This window comes from Marmota marmota, unplaced genomic scaffold, assembly GCF_001458135.2.
Source record: "Marmota marmota marmota unplaced genomic scaffold, marMar, whole genome shotgun sequence".
Taxonomy (NCBI): domain Eukaryota; kingdom Metazoa; phylum Chordata; class Mammalia; order Rodentia; family Sciuridae; genus Marmota; species Marmota marmota.
In genome coordinates this window covers 2,328,090-2,347,033 of record NW_025999853.1, presented here as the reverse complement: position 1 = coordinate 2,347,033, position 18,944 = coordinate 2,328,090, and the positions used below count along the sequence as shown (strand labels likewise).

Below are 18,944 nucleotides of genomic sequence, written 5' to 3'. Positions count from 1 at the left end.
GGCTACTTACTGATTAAAGGAATGTAAGTGTTGATACCCCCTCTTCCTGACAGGGGCACTGCTGCATCATTGCCGAGGGACACATCTGCTTGAAAGCTGGATGCTGATGGCATTTAAAAGAATTTTTTTTAAAAAGCAAGAAGATTACAAAGGAACAGCACATTGAAAATCCACAGATGTTGCTACAGTTAAATAGCACGCGAGGAAATATTATAATGTCAATTCTACCTGCATATAACTCAGGGCCATACACAGCTCCAACTACTGGGCTTAATTTCCAACCTGAAATGAAAAAAAAGAGCAGTGAGCTTTAAGCTACGTGAGGAAAAGGAGTGATTAATTCATGTCAGTTGGCTTTGGACGTCTCTGGGCTCATTTGTGCCTATAATTAACTCCTTCAGAACCTAGCCACCTCTGGGTCTACCTGAGAGCAGGGTGGTACTCTTTAAGCAGGACTAGCACAGCTAAAGGGATAATGAGGGGTTGCAGGGATGGAGGCAGGGCATCGGGGAGAGAGAGGAAGAGAAAGAAATTAGGAAGGAGGGAGGGAGATGAAAAGGGAGAGAGGATAAAGGGGGAGAAATAACCTCTGGGTTTTGGTGGGTGCTTTCACAGCACCACCTGGGCGACCTACTCTTAGTTTAGGAAAAGGAAAGAAGGCAGAACACGAGCTATTCTGCACTACTTGGTGATGTGCATTCTTTAACACTGTTTACTACTATGGCTCTTTATAAAGGTATCCTCTGAGTGAATTCAAATTTGACTTGGATTTTTGATCCCATGTTCAATTATACCATACTGGTTTTCTGAGGAAACTGAAATTCCCTTTCATCAGGATTCACTGTTGGGATTTTACTGGAGTTCGCTAAGCAAAAGAGGAAAGTCATGAAATAATAAAATTCAAGGTACATTCCCAAATTCTCTGTGTGGCTTTTGAGGTCTTTATTTATAATGAACATATTTAAGTTAATCACACCAAGAACACCACCAGACTGCTACTGACTGTGAGCTTCAACATTTATAAATGTTGTGTTTCCAAAGAATATTGTTTCATGTCAATTTTATTTCTTTTGCCCCTTTTACATTTACAAGAACATAGCAAGGGCTAAAAACATAAAATGATATTACTGCCCACTGACAGTGAATGAGTACATTCCATGTGAAAACCTTAATAAATATTTATTGAATTTTGTACTTGATAAGCAAAGATATCCTATTATTTTTCTGAAAGGCTGGCTCTTCTATTAATTTCTTTCCTAGCACTGTGCCACTGCTACCCTTAACATATATGAATGAAGAGGATAAAACGTCAATTCTAATGATCTTAACAGATCTTTTTATTAAATATTTTTTGAATCTATTTTTTTTAGTTGTTGATAGACTTTTATTTTATTCAGTTATATGAGATGCTAAGAATTGAACCCAGTGCCTCACACATGCCAGGCAAGTACTCTACTGCTGAAACACAACCCCAGCCCCTGACCTTAACAGATCTTAACAGCTATAAGCAAAACTATAAGTAAAGAGAAAATCCACTACTTCTCAATCACTCCAGCCTCCCATTCTGATGAAGGTGCTGATTTGTGTGCTATAATGATAGCCCCATGAGTCCTTGTGAAATCTGGGTGAAACCCAGATTCAAATGCTACTTGAATTTTAAGAGCATGTATGATCTGCACTGTCAAAGTTTATAAGTTGCACAGCCACTGAGCAAATGTTTCTGCACAAATTAAGTAATTCAAACCAACACAAGTGAAAATGCTCCTTGAGAATTCACTCAGCACACTCTTCTTAGGGCCTTAAGCAGAAGTTTTCTTGAACTTAGGCTTGAATATTAAATTAGAATAACATCTAAAGGATGAAATTTTCTTTCCTACTAGTGACACTATTTCCTGAGATTTCCTTTATGTCCATAAAATGGGTGGAGGTTGATATGTTGCTAATAATACTTTAGGTATGTTTAGTTTTGTACAATTTACAGTGTATTTTCACAGAAGACATGTGACCTTCACAAAATCCAAATAGGAATATAAGTACCACATGTGACCTTGGGTAAGTACTCTACTTGTCTGGCCTTATTTCCTAAATAATAAGCTTAGAGAATTGGCTTTTGATGTTTTCTAAAGCATCTTCTAAAATTCTGTGGATGCCAATATATAGATGTAAAAATAGAATCAGGTTAAGAAACTGACCCATTGTCAAAGAGTGATATGTAGAGGCAAATTCAGAAGTAAAATTTCTGTCTTCTCAAATTCCATGAGGGGCTATTTTCTGTCACATCATTTTCTCTGGATCTAAAGAAAATTTGACATGCTCTGCCTCTCTTTCCTATTTTGCTTATGTTGGGTTTTTTACCAAAATTGCACAAACCTGTTTTTGTAATAACCATAAAAATAAGAAAACTAGAGGTTAAGTGGGAGGCAGTGATATGCCTCGGATGATGCCACTGATAAATGGGTAAAGAAAATGGAAATTATGTGGATAAATTTGTATTTGTTGTAAAAAAACTGGGTTCGATATATCTAGTAAAGACTGTAGGGGATATATATATAGTCAATATTAATATTTCTACCTGACTTAAGGTTTTACTAGCACCTAAGGTCATGCTCTAGAACATGAGGCTCCAACTTTCTTAAAAACCAGCAAAAACCTTCCCTTTTATCAACATAATATATATAAAAAAATACAACAGAGAATGAGTAATCTCTTAGATCAAAGCAGAGCTGGAGGACTGGAGGACAGCTCAGTGGTTAGATGCCTGCTTGGTACACATGAGGTCCTGGGTTTGACCCCACGTAACACCAGAAAAATGAAAAAGCAGAACTGTAGACCTCAGGATCCAGGAGCCAACCCATTTGATTTTACCTTTATTGTCCCCCAATCTGACTCTGTAGGACAGTTTGCAATACTGTGTGGTATTATAGATTAAAATTATATTGCATCCCATTTAGAGAACAGGAATCTAGATTAAATTTGACAACTGACATGAAACTTTTGTTTTTATTAGAATAATTATTCACAGAAAATTTCCTTCTCAATGAGAAATATTTATAAGTTTACTATATAGCTTGTAATCATGGGATAGAAAATGGCACATCTCCCTAACTAGGGCGGTTACTGCTAGGCCCTAGGGAAGCAGGAGTCTAGAAATACAAGTGATTAAATACACTATCCTTTCAGCTTACCCCACTCAAGATCATCTAAGGAGAAAGCATCTGAGGGCTTCGGGGCTTTATTGACAAGTCTAACATATCACAGAGAACTACAGTGGCTGAAAGAGGGTGCTTCAGGGAACCTCAACTGAGTTGACAGGCAATCGCAAATGGCATGTTTTTACAAGATGAACATTACTGAGAAGAAAACACCTTAATAAACCAAAAGCTTAGCTAATTCTAAGGAAAAAGTTAATGTGTAAAGATTAATGTAAGTTAAATGCACTGTCTTAAGACTAAAATATAGGATTATTAAAAAGTTCATATATTCATGCAAAAATAAACAACATCCTTCAAAAAATAATTTTTAGTTTCTTACCATTTGCATATGGTGTGACCATTTTCTTATTAGTCATTACACGTGCTGTAGCATTATTCACCTAAAAATGCAAGCAGAAAGAAGGGGCAGGGAGGAAGGGCCCACATTAGGGAACTTGAAATTGCTCATCCAATAACACAGTACTTAATTCAAAATGTAAATAAACTTGATAGCATTAATTTAGATGAATAATATAGTCATACAATATTAATATATAGAATTTTAATAAGTGCTTATTAAATGAGGCTAACAAGAGTAAAATGCAGTTTCTTAGTCTCCACGTGGAAAACTGAGGTTACTATATCAGTACTCCAAAGAAAAAATACATTTTAAATTCTTGGGAGATCCTTAAACAGAAGTTTCTCCATTAAGGAAAACATGGGAAAAAACAGGGAACAACTATATGTACAAATGAACTCTGAAGTTGATTAATAAAATGGAGGCTTGCCACCTGATTCATGAAGTAGATTTATAGGGAGATTATAAACTGGATCTATTGATTTCACTTGTCTTAACGTTCTGCATTTTCTGATGTTTGTTTAAGATTTTACTGTCAGAAGATAGTAAAAAAAATATAGGAACTTAAATGCCCATGTGGGCAGCCTTCAGGGCCATCTGAATTTTCTAGACTACATGGTCTATTCATTTAAGAATGAAGTTTTCAGAAGGCCTTTAAAGTTGGCACTTTCAAGAATTGTGAAAATAAAGTGTTCACTGCTTTTCTTTTATGGTACCCTCTATCCTCATTACAGAACTGTATCATTTCAATGAAGCACTCTTAGTGCCACGACAAGTAGATGTCACAAGGATGGTGCTGCTGGAGAGATGAATGAACTTAGGTGCAAGAGACCCGGGTCAGGATCAACCTGAAAGCTCTTGCAAGGAGGGTCAAGCCTCACCACAGAACTTGATTAAATGACTGTCAGGTCATGCCAATTTTAATAGGAATTATAAATGTAAGCATGTCTTATTTTGTCTGCGGACTGTACATTGTGTTAAATTTGTGTTACAAAAAGGCCAATTTTAGGTAGAATTGGAATTTTAAAAAATCCTAACGTGTCCTTTGATTTGTACAGTAATCCAACTGCAGTTACTCTAGTTTGACCCCCAGATAATAGAAACATTTCACATTTACAAAGAAAGAATGGGAAACAACAATGATGAGACTGAGTGCATGCAGTTAACACACACACACACAAATAATAGAAAGAAAGAAAAAAAAAATCAGTCTGGGGAAGAAGGGAGGAAAGGCAGAGCTGGGTTAAATGAGCAGGAGCTTGCACCAGCTGCTAGAGCGGAATGCAACCAAACACTGAGATGAAAAGTCACTACAGCCAGTCAGAAACTACCAGTCAGCAAAAGAATCAAGAGCTCCATGGAGCAGAGAAGGGAGGGGTAGGAAGAATTAAGGAGAATTTGGGTAAAGAGAACAATGAGGTAGGGAAAAAGAAAAGAGAAAGTCAGGAAGGGTGTCCCAGGAAGGAAAAGAGCAGTCAAGGGCAAAGAAAGAGTTACACAGTCAGAGCCCCAAACAGTGGTTTGGGAAAGAGGAAAAGTAGAAAGGAAGTAGGGGCAGGAAGTGCATTAATAAAACCAGCCAAACTGGAGTTCAGTGACTCTGAGTAAGATGTGCAAGGGGAAAAATCACCATGAAGTCAGTAACCAAACAGCTCAGACAGCTACAAAACAATATGTACATCCAAAGTCCAGGCGGCATTACTCAACAGCAGTGAAAATAAAAGGGGGAAAGGAAAGGAAGGGGAACAAGTCAAATCACATTTTGTAGTGTTAATGTGAGATGGCAGATGGACTTTTTATTTCTTAATTGTTTTGTAATTACATTTTTAAAAGCTTCTTCTCTAGTGCTTGTTTCACTTACCGCCAACGGGCACCATCGCCAGCATTGTGTATAGTTACCATGGAAAGAGTGAGTCAAGTGAAGGGCCCTAAATGCTAAACCATTGGAAAGGGGGGAAAAAAGCAAATATGCAGACATCTTACTCAAATGGTGGCTTTTATATTTAATACTTTAAAAATTGGGAAAGGGGAAAGGAGCCAGTTAACCTTCAATGCGTTATAATGAAGGGCTGGGGAGCCTGGTGGCTGATGCAAGCCAACCACAGTGCGTCAGCCAGCCTGCAAACCCTCCTTTGAGGATGTTATTCGCAAAACGTAAGAATCAACGGTTGAAATTCTTGGCATTAAATATATTTAAAACTACATGAGTTTTGGGTTCTCTCTTCCCTCCCCACAGCCTCTAAAATCTTCTATTCTGTGCTAATTGCACACACATGGAGGCAAACTGGCCTCCCAAGAGAAAAAAAGATATTGGCTGGCCCCTTGATTCATCACAGACCCCAATTATAAATTGGATATTCTTAGATATCTTTAAAGTTAGTTTGTTTAGGCCTGATTGTGGAGTACTGCAAACTGAAACAAAGGAAAAAAAAAAAAAAGAGAGAGCAGAAAGATGAACATTTCGGAGAAAGAAAAAAAAAAAAAGTGAAACACACACACACACACACACACATTAAAAGCAAAACCCCAAACAACCAAAAAAAAAAAAAAAAGTGGGGGTGGCAGAGGCAGACAGAAAGTGTTATTTTTATACATTTTAGTGCAGGAGGTGAAGAGCACAGAAAACACACATACACGTGGGCATATGCGCGCGCGCGTGCGCGCGCGCGCGCACACACACACACACACACACACACACACACACACACACACAACAAACAAGACAGGGTTCCAAATGTGAAATAAGTGAGGCAATACAAAAAGAGAGAAGTAAAAATAGAAACCAGAAATTGAATTATTGAAGACATGCACCTCGATTTTACGGCCCTCTACCACGGTGCCGTGTAATTTCTCCCTGGCCCTGTCTGCATCAGCACTATTCTCGAAAGTTACGAACCCGAATCCCTGCATGCAGCGGGAGAAGGGGGAAAACATGCACATCGTTATATTGAAATACTGATCTGGTGGTAAACAGAGAAAAAATATCACAGTATGAAACTGACATCAGCAACAACTCAGCAATACTCTCCCAGAGTCACATTTTTTTTGGTCCATGCATATTTTGTAAAGAGAAATTAAACCCAATAAAAGAATAAATAACTACAATAACAATCGTAATTTAATTAACATTAATAATAATAAAATATAAAGCATATGAGGCCAGACCAAAATTAAGGTATAGAGTTACTCGGGTCATGCAATTCAACCAAGAATCTGAACATTTTTTAATGTTCTACCTTTCTCCCTCAACTCATGCTGCTAGTGTATATGTCCCCTATGTATTAAAAAAAAATTAAATTGATTCTCTAATATCCCAAATCCATCATTCTCCAGTAACGGCTATACGAAATCTGACATTCAAGATTAATCATTGTATGAGATTTTTTAGGAGGTCTAAGTGTCTAAGCCCCATACTGCCTGTTACTTATATCACTATGAATGCCTTTGGGAACAGAATAATTTAAGATAGAGTCTTGAGGTAGAATTGTATAGATATTAGGTGCAGAAAAGGAGAGTACTCATGCTCTTCTCAGCAAATGAAAATATCACTAAGCAATGGTCAATTATGATTTTTCTTCATTGCCAATTTTAAATGGTTGAATAGGCACTTTATATAAAACTATATCCAGTTGAATTTCAGAAAGTTGCTAACACAAATTTGCCTAAATAATACATCTGTTGATATCTATACCTGTTATTAAGCATATTAGAAATTTTCCACATGTAGAGAAAAAAGAAATAGTCAATGGGAATGAGATCTCATTAGTAACATGAGATATGTTATATTCAGAATATTCAATATTCAATTACACTCAGTAGGAAAAGAACAACCTAAGACAACAACATGACTGCTGCTATGAGTTTAGGATTAACTTATTTGTCCCTTGAGATGCTACAAAATAGGAGCACACCCTTACTTAGTGAGGTAGACAAATCAGGAGAACAGGGAGAAAAGCCCTCTCCTCTGTGCACACCATTGTGCTCTTCATTTCAACACCAACAGGATCTGCTAGACGCCTGCATGACGACTAAGCCAGCATCACATCACCTTTAACTCTAGGTGCTTTGTCCTCATCTTTCCATTCTGCAAATACAATTTTCCAAATAATCTCTCAAGCTATTTACATGTGTAGAGTAGAAAATCAGTAGGATTTTTCTGGAAAGTATCATTCCAATAGCTCCAGTGTCCTCTTTTTTTTTTTTTTTTTAATATTCCATTGTGGGATAACTGAAAGCCCTTTAGTTTTACTGAGGTTCTGCCTTGCTGAGCATTCCTTTATACACGAAACACGGTCTTCACTAAGGTGGTAAACAGTATGTGTTGCATCTTTAAAAAATGATTTTACAGGGGCTAGGGCTGTGGTTTAGCGACAGTGCACTTGCCTGGCATGTGTGAGGCACTGGGTCTGATTCTCAGCACCGCAAATAAATAAATAAATGTTTATCAACAATTAAAAATATATTTAAAAAATGATTTTACAGAAGCAACTCCATTTTGAAAGATCTGTCTACTAAGTATTCTAAATGTTATTATGTTTATATAAATTTGTTGGAAATACCAGTGAGAACATATTTTCAGAAACAAAATTTTGAGAAACATGTGTTATAGCCTTATATATTCAAGGGCAAGTTAGTATTTAAGGTCCCAGTGGTCACCTACATTAGCATCTGCTGATAAAAAAAAAAGCCCCCCAGCTCTCCAATCCCAGAGAACCCTTTAGTAGGGAAGGTAAGCCCTTTAAGAAAGGTCATGGATGGGGATGTATTTTTTATATTACACTCAGAAAGCATTATAATTTGTATTCCAACTCATTCTTGCAGTCATAAAAGTTAATACTTGAGTTAAATTAATAAATTACAAATAGGTAAGTTACTATGAGTTTATGTGGAGACTAACACCTACGTGTTCAACATTGTAATTGTCTACATATATCATATACACACATAAAGACCATACATACTTCATTTTGAAGGTAAAGAAGCTGAGTCAAAATGAGATGAAGTACCCAAGAATATACAGCTATTGTGAGGAAATCAGAAATTAAGCTTTGCAAATCTAAATGCAAAATTCTATTTACTAAGTTACATTGGTCTGAAAACACCCCTCCCACCCACCTAATCTAATCGTGGAATGTCTTCTATAATCTTCCTTTCTGGAATGTGTTGATGAAAGGAACATCAGTGACATAGTAATTGCACCCGAAAGAATGGAGGATGATATTTGGTCAGCAAATGACCAACTTTAACATTAATGTCTGTTTATATAAGGTTTTCTCAATAATTATTTTATTCAGGAACCAAATTGCCTTTTCAAATGTTTTTAAAAGTGTTTTATAAAGAATGGTGCTTATACACCAAAAGAGATGTTAATCAAGACACCAAAGACATAAAGCAATCTTTGCAGCTATCTTTTCCTTGGGTGACAGGAGGGAGAAGGTCTGGGTGATGCTCTGGAATTTTCTGACATGAAACACAGAAGTAAAAGGATGTCTTTCTTTCTTTTGAAGAGAAATAAACCCTGTGGTAGGCAGAATAATGGCCCCCAAAGTTATCCATGTTCTAATCCCTGAAACTGGAAAATATATCCCCTTACTTGTTGAAAGGGATTTTCATCAATGTGATTAGATTAATGATCTTGAGATAGGAAGATTACTCTGGATGATCCCGATAGGCCCAGTGTAAATCCCCAGGTACTCATCAATGAAAACAGAAAGCAGGAGACTCAGACTTGGATTGTAGCAGCCTAGAGAGACTTGACTGCCCTCGGTTAGCCTCAGACACACAAGGAGGCTCCAGCCCAAGGAAAATGGGATCCTCCTGAGCTCAAAAAGGCAAGGACACATGACCCTGAGGAATGCCACATCTTGATTTCAGACTAGCAAGACCTGCTCCAGACTTCTGACCTCCAGAACTGTTAAGATAATAAATGTGTGGCTTTCAGCCACAAAATCTGTGACAATTTGTTCAGAAACATAGGAATTGATGCATACCACTGAAAATTAAAATCCAACACCAGGAATGTGAGAGGTTTAACTAGCATTTTTAGATTATTGTTCTTAAACACTTTTTTTCATGTTGAAACTTTAAAATTTAGCATTTTAGAAGAGGTGCCAGGAACTATGCTAAGGATAATCATAGTTTATCCAAGCATAAAGTTACTCACAGAGGGCTGGGCTTGTGGCTCAGTGGTAGAGTGCTTGCCTAGCATGCTGGGTTCTATTCCCAGAACCAAGAGTGAGGGGGATTACTCATGTAAGTAAGTCTGCTTACATGAAATTGTGTCTTTGCATGCCTTCATTCTTAGAAATCTAATTGACATTAAGTTTGGTCATTCTAATCTCTTGCTTTAGAAGATAAGTTATAAAATAATGTCTAAAACTAACACATTTTTTTTTTCTAACACATTTTTCTTAAACAGCTTCAAATAGTCACACAACATATCAAACATTGAAACGTTAAAAACCAATCTGCACAGGTATATAACAAATAGGTTAAATAATCTGTAACAAATAGATTTAATCTCAGACTCTTGACAAGAGTAACTATTTCAGATATGGAAGGAAATGAAGAATTTTCATCCAAAATCTCACTAATAAAAACCAACAAATAAAAAGTAAACTTTTTTAATAATAATACAAAAAGATGTTGGCACATTTGTCTATACAAGTACTGACACATATAATTTTAAATTTTCTTAAAGTGACATACAAATAATATAAGCTGGAGAAATTAGTTTTAATAGAGTATTTACTTAGCCTAATATGTACAATGTATTATCATTTCAGTATGGCAACAATATAAAAACATTATTTGTGAGGTCCTTAACATTCTTTTTTTTTGTGCTACATCTTTGAAACCCAGCGTGGACTTAAGAGCACATCTCAGTTGGACCGCCATTCCCAATGCATGACCTGGGTGAGCAGGTCTGCACATTCTTGCTAAAGTTCTCAGTTCTGTAAGTCTATGTTAACAATTCTATATTCATGATTTAAACACACCAGTGTTACATTAGGGATTTACAGAGATCCTGGATGTCTGAAGGAAATCAAGGAATGGATTATTAGGGTATGGCTGTGGTTAAAACCTCTAATGAGTGGGACAGCAATTTCATCACCTGCCTTGACATCCATTTATCATCAAAGACATTATAGTAGCCAAGTAACTGTCACCTTTTTAGTCTGGCCTCAGGCTGCAATAAATAACAAGCAATAGGATGAGCATTGGAAACATATTTTTAATTTGTATAATCTTTGAATTTTTCCATCTCAGAAGAATGAGAAAGAAAATTTACCATGTAACTTTTAAGGGAGAAATCAAAAGCAGACGGATCTCCTGGGTATGGCCAGAACACAGAAATTAAAAAATAAATAAAATAAAAATAAAAATAAAACCCATAAAATGGAAACAAAAGGAAAGTAAACTAAGTCCTTTGGAAATAACATGCACTGTTAATTCAGTTTCAAGTATAACGGAAAACATTTCACATTAGCATTACCTGTCAATTTTGCTGAAAATCACAAAGGTCTACTTAGCACAACTTCAAAAACAGTGTATCAACCACAGTTTGAAAGAAATAACTAATTTCCCTTGGCATGAAATCAGAACCCAGGGTAATAGGCAAGAAATTACAGCACATTACTTGTGTCTGAGATCCTAATAGCCTTAACTGAAGCCCAATCTAATTCCAGATCTCATGGCCAGAAATCCATCTGAGAGAATCAATGAGAACATTTTCATTAAAACTCGCTGGAAATATCAGTAACCGTTGCTGTGCTCTCTAAGTTGGGACCTAATGATCAACACTGTGTAAAGAGGTGAAGAACTGCCATTTCTTTATTTAGTAAACTTGGTAAATATTGTCAAAATTGTGAGGTGGCTGGGTGATAGTAAGCAGAAGGGTGGAAATCTTGGGTTCAACAATGGAATCAACCTCTGAAAGGTAAAAATAAAAAATTCTTAGTCATTAAAAGACTCTAGCAAAGAACTGCAAGATCAAGAATACTGGGGTTGAATGACGTTACTTAGGGTGCTGTTTAAGATTCTTTATGAGACAAAAGACTGGACCAAAGTATATGAGAACAGCCCCTGGCAGTCTCTTTAGTGAACTACATGTTTTTCTTTCTACTTTGCATTAAGGGACATGTTTAATTTTAAAAGAATGCTTTTTAAGTTGCTAATCCAAGGATCTACTAGGAGAGTGACATCATAGTTTATGGTTCAAACAGCTATTCTGTGGGAACAGGGGGAATTATTATTAATAATGTGTTAAGACAACAGGTGTGAAGTGGGGCTGGCCTGGATAAACCAGAACATGTGGCCGCTCTATCGAGGCATTATCTTCTTATTTGTGTTACTATTTTGTCATGATTGGTAAAGTTTAGAGAATCAATAAAGCTATAAATACTTATAAAATCATTTTCTAAATTCTGTTTCAGTAAATTAATTAATTTAAACATATATATCTGCATGTATTGGATATATACAGCCATTCCTTAATCCGGGGAAGCCAAATCTAGAACATGAAGATCAAAAGGAGAAAAGGACAGCAGGGAAGCAGCTATTTCATGAAGAACAGCAACTCTGCTCTAGAGCAGAGAGCTGGGGAGGTAGAAGACTGGCAGCAAGAGGGGTGGATGTGGCAGTGTCACTCTGCTTACCTGAGTTTTCAAATGGCTACATTCTAAAATGCTGGAGAGTCTCACAAAAAATAAGATATGATAAAGAGTTGCTTTTTTGTTTGGTAGCAATTTGATTAAACACTGATTTACATGTAAGTACTACTAATCTCAGACTTATTTTATAACTAGTTTTTCCAAAAAACTTTCAATAATGCTAATTTCTGTATAGAAAAGCACTTGGTTAAAAGAGAGAGGGGAAAAAAAAGTCAGCACAATTAAAAAAAATTTTTTTTAGTTATACACGGATACAATATCTTTGTTTTGTTTATTTATTTTCATGTGGTGCTGAGGATTGAACCCAGTGCCTCACATGTGCAAGGCAAGCGCTCTGCCACTGAGCCACAACCCCATCAGTGCAATTCTTAATCAAAACAATAAGACCACCTAAACTCCTTTTCGCTAGTTTCGCATGTTCTAATTTTATGGTTAACCCAAATGTACAAAAGAAGTGAAAAATTAAACTTGGTTCAGAAAAAGAAAAGCACTCATTAATTTCTCTCAGTGTTTAATCAAGTTCCTCAGTATTGCTGGAACTATATTGGGCTTCCAGTTGTTAAAACTATTTTAAGCATGCTCTTAAAAACAAAAATATCTAGACTATTACTTCAGATAAACAGTATGGTCAATAATCTTCACATATTTATTTTACATTCATATGCTTCCTGCCTCCAAACCACAGTTATTTTCCCACCTATTTGCTAAAAACTTCACAAAATATAAATGTAAACTATACAACAAAGAAATAAAACTCTATTGTGTGTAAATAACAATCATACATAGTTTTATTGGTTGATAGTTAATAGATTTCACTTTAAAAAATACTTACCAAGTTAAGGGCTGGAGAAAGTTCTGTATAGACACATTAATTTCTTTTTTGTTTTAATTGAAAACTGGAAGCTTAGAGTATAATTACCTCTTTAACAAATAATTGTCATGGTCAAATTAAAACACTTTTAACATTGCTACATTCAAAGGAAGGGAATAATAATCATTAGAACAGAGTATACATTTATTGTAGTACTGATGGGGTCAGGAGGTACATACAACTGTATATATGTTATCAATTCCCAAAGCATGGTCAAATTTGGAGTAGGAAATAGAAGAAGAGGTAAACAGTAATTGATTTATCCTGGCTGTATTTGGCTTTTTCTCAAATCACCTTCTTAGGAGATTTAATCACAGCCAAGAGCTATTTTTAAAATTCAACAGAGGTGACCAAATAAAAATTAATTTAAAAACTGCTAATAGGAAAATTATTTTAATGAACATCTCAGTTTTTATGCAGAACATATTTAGAAAAGAACACATACACTGACTTAAACCCTGTTGCTTCTTTCATTCTTAGGTACAAAGCTAACTCACTGTATTTGTAATTGAAGAGACTCCATGTCCTGAAGCTGGCCCATCTGGATATAACTCACAGAAAAAAAAGATGGGTTCACAGTGAATTCCAAAGTCACTACTCACTGTTTAAGCTTTGTGAAATGTATCAAAGTGGAATGAATAACTCAACATTAAAACTTGCCCTATATAAGCCATTTTGAAGTTGGAATTTAAAAAGCCGAATTGTTCTGATGGAATTCTTAATTTTAATTCTTACAGAAGCAGACTTTTTTTTTCAGGCTTTCTCTTCCTTTAAACTAAGAAGACCTAGGTCAACTCTAAGGCCGCTCAAGGACCCACATCTCACTCATCCTATCCTCTCTAGTGCACTCTCCTTTCCAACTTATGTTTAGAGATAATCTAACCCAAGGTGGGCATTTGAAATACCTTAATGAAGACTTGAAAAATGGTTCATGCTTTCTGAATACCTAATGTTTAAAATAAAACAAAATTTAAAAAGAAATTGAGCACACTTGATATTGAAATAGAGCTTACCTTAGAGCCACGCTCGTTAAAGATTATTTCTACATCTAGGATTTTGCCAAACTGCTGCAGAGACAAAAGCAAAAACATTTATTTATAGTCAGCCTTTTATCCACAGGTTTTATTTCCTTCTGAGAAAGAAATTGTTTTTTTTCTTCCTCTTTGAACTGGTATTTATCAATAACCATTTTTTTTTTTTTTAATTTACTGGTGGGTTTCAATACCAGTCTCTGTTTTTTTTTTTTTCTCTGAGCTGATGGCATCTCCCTGTCCCTTCTTCCTCAACTCCCTCGCTAAGCGCCACCCTTCTTCTAAGCGCAGCCACTGTGTGAAGACACTACAGTGACGCCCTACTGATGCACTTCTACACATATAGATTTTTAATTACCCCTCTAATTTTTTAAATGTCTCAGTTTTAAGGAGTAAATCCTGCCTGGGCGTGTTGGGTGCATGTCTGTAATCCCAGTGACTGGAAGGCTGTGGCAGGAGGAATGGAAGTTCAAAGCCAGCCTCAGCACCTCGGCCAGGCCCTAAGCAACCTAGTGAGACCCTGTCTCGAAATAAAAATAAATGAATGAATGAATGAAATAGAAAGAACTAAGGATGTAAAAGGGCTGAGCGTGTGGCTCAGTGGTTTAGTGCCCCTGGGTTCAATCCCCAATACTAAAAAAAAAGGAAAGTAAATCCCACTAAGTAGGATAAGCTATTGAAGGTTGTTTCCCCCCACTTTTTGTGGTACTGGGATTGAACCCATGGGCCCTTTAACTCAGCTGCATCCCTAGTCCTTTTTATTTCATTTCATTTCATTCATTCATTTATTTTTATTTTGAGACAGGGTCTAAGTTGCTGAGGCTGGCCTTGGGCTTGCTATCCACCTCCCTCAGCATGGATTGCAGGTAAGCACCACCATGCCTGGCTTCCTCCTCCTTTTTAAAAAGAAATTTATACAAGTAAACCATATTCATTGTATAAAAATTAGAAAATATAAACAAAAAGAAAGCAAGAAAACTGAAAAAAGATTATACGAATCCCACTATCTTATAAGTGTTTTAGTATATGGCCTTCTAGGCTTTTTTCAGGCACACAGATAGAAATAACTGTATCAGATACATTCCACATATTTCTTTAAACTTAGCAATAGACTATGAACAACTATCAAAATCAACAAATATATATCTGTGTTATCATTCCTATAGGCTACATGCCATTCCACCATACATTTTTGACATTAAGGATGATTTCACTTATTTGCCACTTCAACTTTTCTGCCACAAACATCAAGAATATTTTAGGTAAACTCTTGTTTAGTAATTATATAAATATCTTAACACCCTAAAACCAAATGGAACTAAAGACCCAAAGTCTATCTGGCCATTACTAGAAAGTTACACAAAGCACAACCTTATTCTAGGGGAGGCAGATTTAAGGGACAGAACTGTTTAGTTAGTACTTGGATAGGCTGAATTGAAGGAATGTGCAGGGAATCTCCAGGTTATCTTTTTGGCTTACACTTCCCTTAGAGTACTGGGCTCATGTCCCATTAACTTATTTCACTTGGATTCCAAGCCAGACCTTTAAAAATGTGTGTGTGTGTATGTGTGTATGTGTGGGGTGGGGGTGGGGAGCAAAACAGAGATTATGCTTTTCTACTGGACTGAATTACTATTATCTTTATCAAAAAACATGTATTAAGAATCCAAGTTTTTAGGGAAGGGAAACATGAGAGGAATAGATGAATTCTAAATAGATGAATTCTAGAGAGGGGAGAGAGGGAAAGGGAGGAGGCAGGGGATTAGCAAGGATGGTGGAATGTGATGGACATCATTATCCAAAGTACATGTATGAAGACATGAATTGGGTGTCAACTTACTTTATATACAGAGATATGAAAAATTGTGGTATATATGTGTAATAAGAATTGTGATGCATTCCGCTGTCGTGTATTTAAAAAAATAAAATCAATTAAAAAAAGAATCCAAGTTTTATAGAAGAAGACATCTAAGCCTGATTCTGGTTTCATCTTTGAACAGAAAATTAGAAAAATCAAGGAAAGAGAAAAATAAGCTGTCAGGTATACAGAGCTAATAAAATAGTGCATGGAATCTCTGCTCTTCACCAACGCCACTGACTTTCTAAGTCACAGGCATTAACCATGTGGGGGGGAAAAAAGCAACAGGTGTTCCCTGTAAGGAAAAATTTCTTTCTCATTTTAACCTTATGGGAAGGGCATACTACATTTCAAGAAATCCCTAACTGACCTAGGCAGTTCAACGGACACTGTTTTTCTGACTCAAGAGAATACACATCTGACAGATGAGAACGTGCTCCCTTCTTACAGACTCCAAAGACTAAGAGTTTCATCTGTGTTGGAAGGTTGCAAAGGGAATCCAATAATTCATGCTCTTGGGAAGTGTCTCCTTATTTGCTGTTCTTTCTACTTTTTGTTGCAGTCTTTTCTGTCAAGATGGAAAACGGCCAGTTACCATTTTCTGTGTAAAAGCTCTTTAAGGACTTCAAGAGCAGCATTAAAAAACCACCCTGGCCTTCTCTTCTGTAGGAGACAAACACAGGAAGCCAGATGAAAGTGAAACAGTTTTGTTCCAGTGTCCTGTCACCACACAGTGGACACAAGATTACTGCAGGGTTTCTCCTTTTCTAATAAGGCACTAGGCAGCTATCCTAATGAAATTTTTAATAAAACTATTGACTATTACTTGGTCCTAGGTCAAGTTGAAAGTTTGATCAAATTAAAATAGGCAACAATACAAAAAAATCAAGACTCTTAAAACCCATTTACTTCCAACAACATATGATTTTTTTAAAATTTATTTTTACATTTTAGGAGGACACAATATCTTTATTTTACATTTATGTGGTGCTGAGGATTGAACTCAGTGCCTCGTGCTTGCTAGGTGAGCACTCTACCACTAAGCCACAACCCCAGCCCCATAACATGAATTTTTAAATTACACTTTGCTTTTGGAGATTTGGGAGGAGGTCAACAGTTGAAGGGAATACATGAAAGGTAGCAGTATAACCCTCTACATCTCATTTTAGATAATGGTATTGATACTACTAAGTATAAATAAGGAAGTAAAAAAAAAAAGGATATTATTCCATTTAATTCACAACATTCTGCAAGATAGAGATTACTATCACTATTTTTAGATATGAAATTCAAGTTCAAAGAGGTTACATGACTTTCCTAGGGTCATAATCAAACAGAACTCGATCCCAGGATCTTTGATGCCCAAATCTACACCTTTTCCACCTTAACAAACCACCCCTAAACCTATATTCTTTACACCATGATATTGCCAAGGCAGGGTAGCAAACAACAATAATACATTTCTGAACCACAGTCCTGGGGTTGAAAGCATGAGATGAGAGGAAGGCAATGATGTGCTGGGCTTACAGGGAAGGTAAAGAGCTAAGAATGTGACAGAAAAAATGCCCAACAGTTCCCAAACTTATCCACACAATAGAAACACCTGGGGATCTTGTAAAAAAAACCATGTAGGCCCAAGTTATACCCAAGCCAGTTAAATCCCAGTCTTTGGATGTGGGACACAGGCATCAATATTTTTTAAGCTACTCAGGGGACTTCTAACGTGAAGGTAAGTTTAGGAATCACTGTGCTAAAACAACATGTATGTTTAGCTGGATTCAGTGGTGCACGCTTGTAGTCCCAGTTACTCAAGAGGATTGACTGAGACCAGCCTGGGAAACATAGCGAGACTGTCTCAACAACAACAAAGCAAAAAACAAAACAAAACAAAAAAACCCAAACCAAACCAAACCAAACAAACAAACAAAAAAACCAAAGTGTATGTTTTCTCTTTTAGGTGAAACCAAGCGTAATAATAATAATAATAATAATGATAATGTTTACTAAGCTTCGTATGTGGGCAGGTGGCATCTCATCCTGGTTTCAGTACGGGAAGTCTCGTGGTCCAAGAAACACCTCATTCCCAGCCACATTGCAGTCAGTTTACAGCAGACTGGGTGGCAGAAAAAGATAGATGACAGGGGCTGGGGATGTGGCTCATGTGGTAACGCGCTTGCCTGGCATGCGCAGGGCGCTGGGTTTGATCCTCAGCACCACATAAAAATAAAATAAAGATGTTGTGTCCACCGAAAACTGAAAAATAAATATTAAAAAAAAATTCTTTCTCTCTCTCTTCTATCTTAAAAAAAAAAAAAAAAAAGATAGATGACAATACTGACTTACAGGGCTGGGGCTGTAGCTCACTGATAGAGCACCCGCTAGAATGTGTAAGGCCCTGTGTTCAGTCCCCAGCACCACAAGGAGAAAAAAAAAGAAAGAAAATACTGATTTACCTCTGGATCTTCCTCAATCTCTTGTAGTTTTATCCTAATATATTAATGATTAATAACATATCTGGTGGATTAAATTCTATTATAATTACAAAATCCTCAAAAGGACTTTAGAAACTTACCCCAAACATCTGCCGGAGGTCAGGGTCCCGGAAGCGGAAAGGAATATTTGAGACATGCAGTCGTTTAGGGGTAGATTTACTCTCTGAATTTTCACTACTCTGCGTCTGTGACTGCTGGCCGTCTGTCTGTGCTCCACCTTCTGTCTGCTAAAGAAAGAAGCAAATAACACTGAATGAAAAATAAACACAATTACTTCATAATTCTATGAAAAATAAAGTCCTTCTTTACCACTTCCTAGGTTTATTTATGAGCAAACATAATTTTCCCCTTCAAAGAGAGAGACAGAAAAAAAAAAAAAAAAGACACCAAAGGTATTATCGATGTTCAAAATGCTTTAGTCTACAAACAAAATTTGGATCTTCTGAATACTTACGGCACATTAACAGGAGG

General features: G+C 36.4%; 1 protein-coding gene across 32 annotated transcripts in view; it reads right to left on the bottom strand.

Moving 5' to 3' along the window:
• The window catches only part of Rbfox2 (RNA binding fox-1 homolog 2), a 202,069-nt gene that overhangs the window by 22,603 nt on the left and 160,522 nt on the right, over positions 1–18,944 (bottom strand). For 25 of the 32 annotated variants that reach the window (XR_007347281.1, XR_007347282.1, XR_007347283.1 and 22 more), the window contains 6 exons: positions 18,554–18,700; positions 14,106–14,159; positions 6,361–6,453; positions 3,532–3,592; positions 229–282; positions 11–103 (listed from right to left, as the gene is read on the bottom strand). Coding sequence is in view for 28 of the 32 variants with exons in the window: in XM_048802137.1 (XP_048658094.1) it covers positions 11–103; positions 229–282; positions 3,532–3,592; positions 6,361–6,453; positions 14,106–14,159; positions 18,554–18,700 (502 nt within the window). In the remaining 4 variants the exon portion in view is untranslated. The remainder of the gene's footprint in view (positions 1–10; positions 104–228; positions 283–3,531; positions 3,593–6,360; positions 6,454–14,105; positions 14,160–18,553; positions 18,701–18,944) is intronic. The other 7 variants (XM_048802129.1, XM_048802163.1, XM_048802166.1 and 4 more) reach the window with 1 other exon arrangement.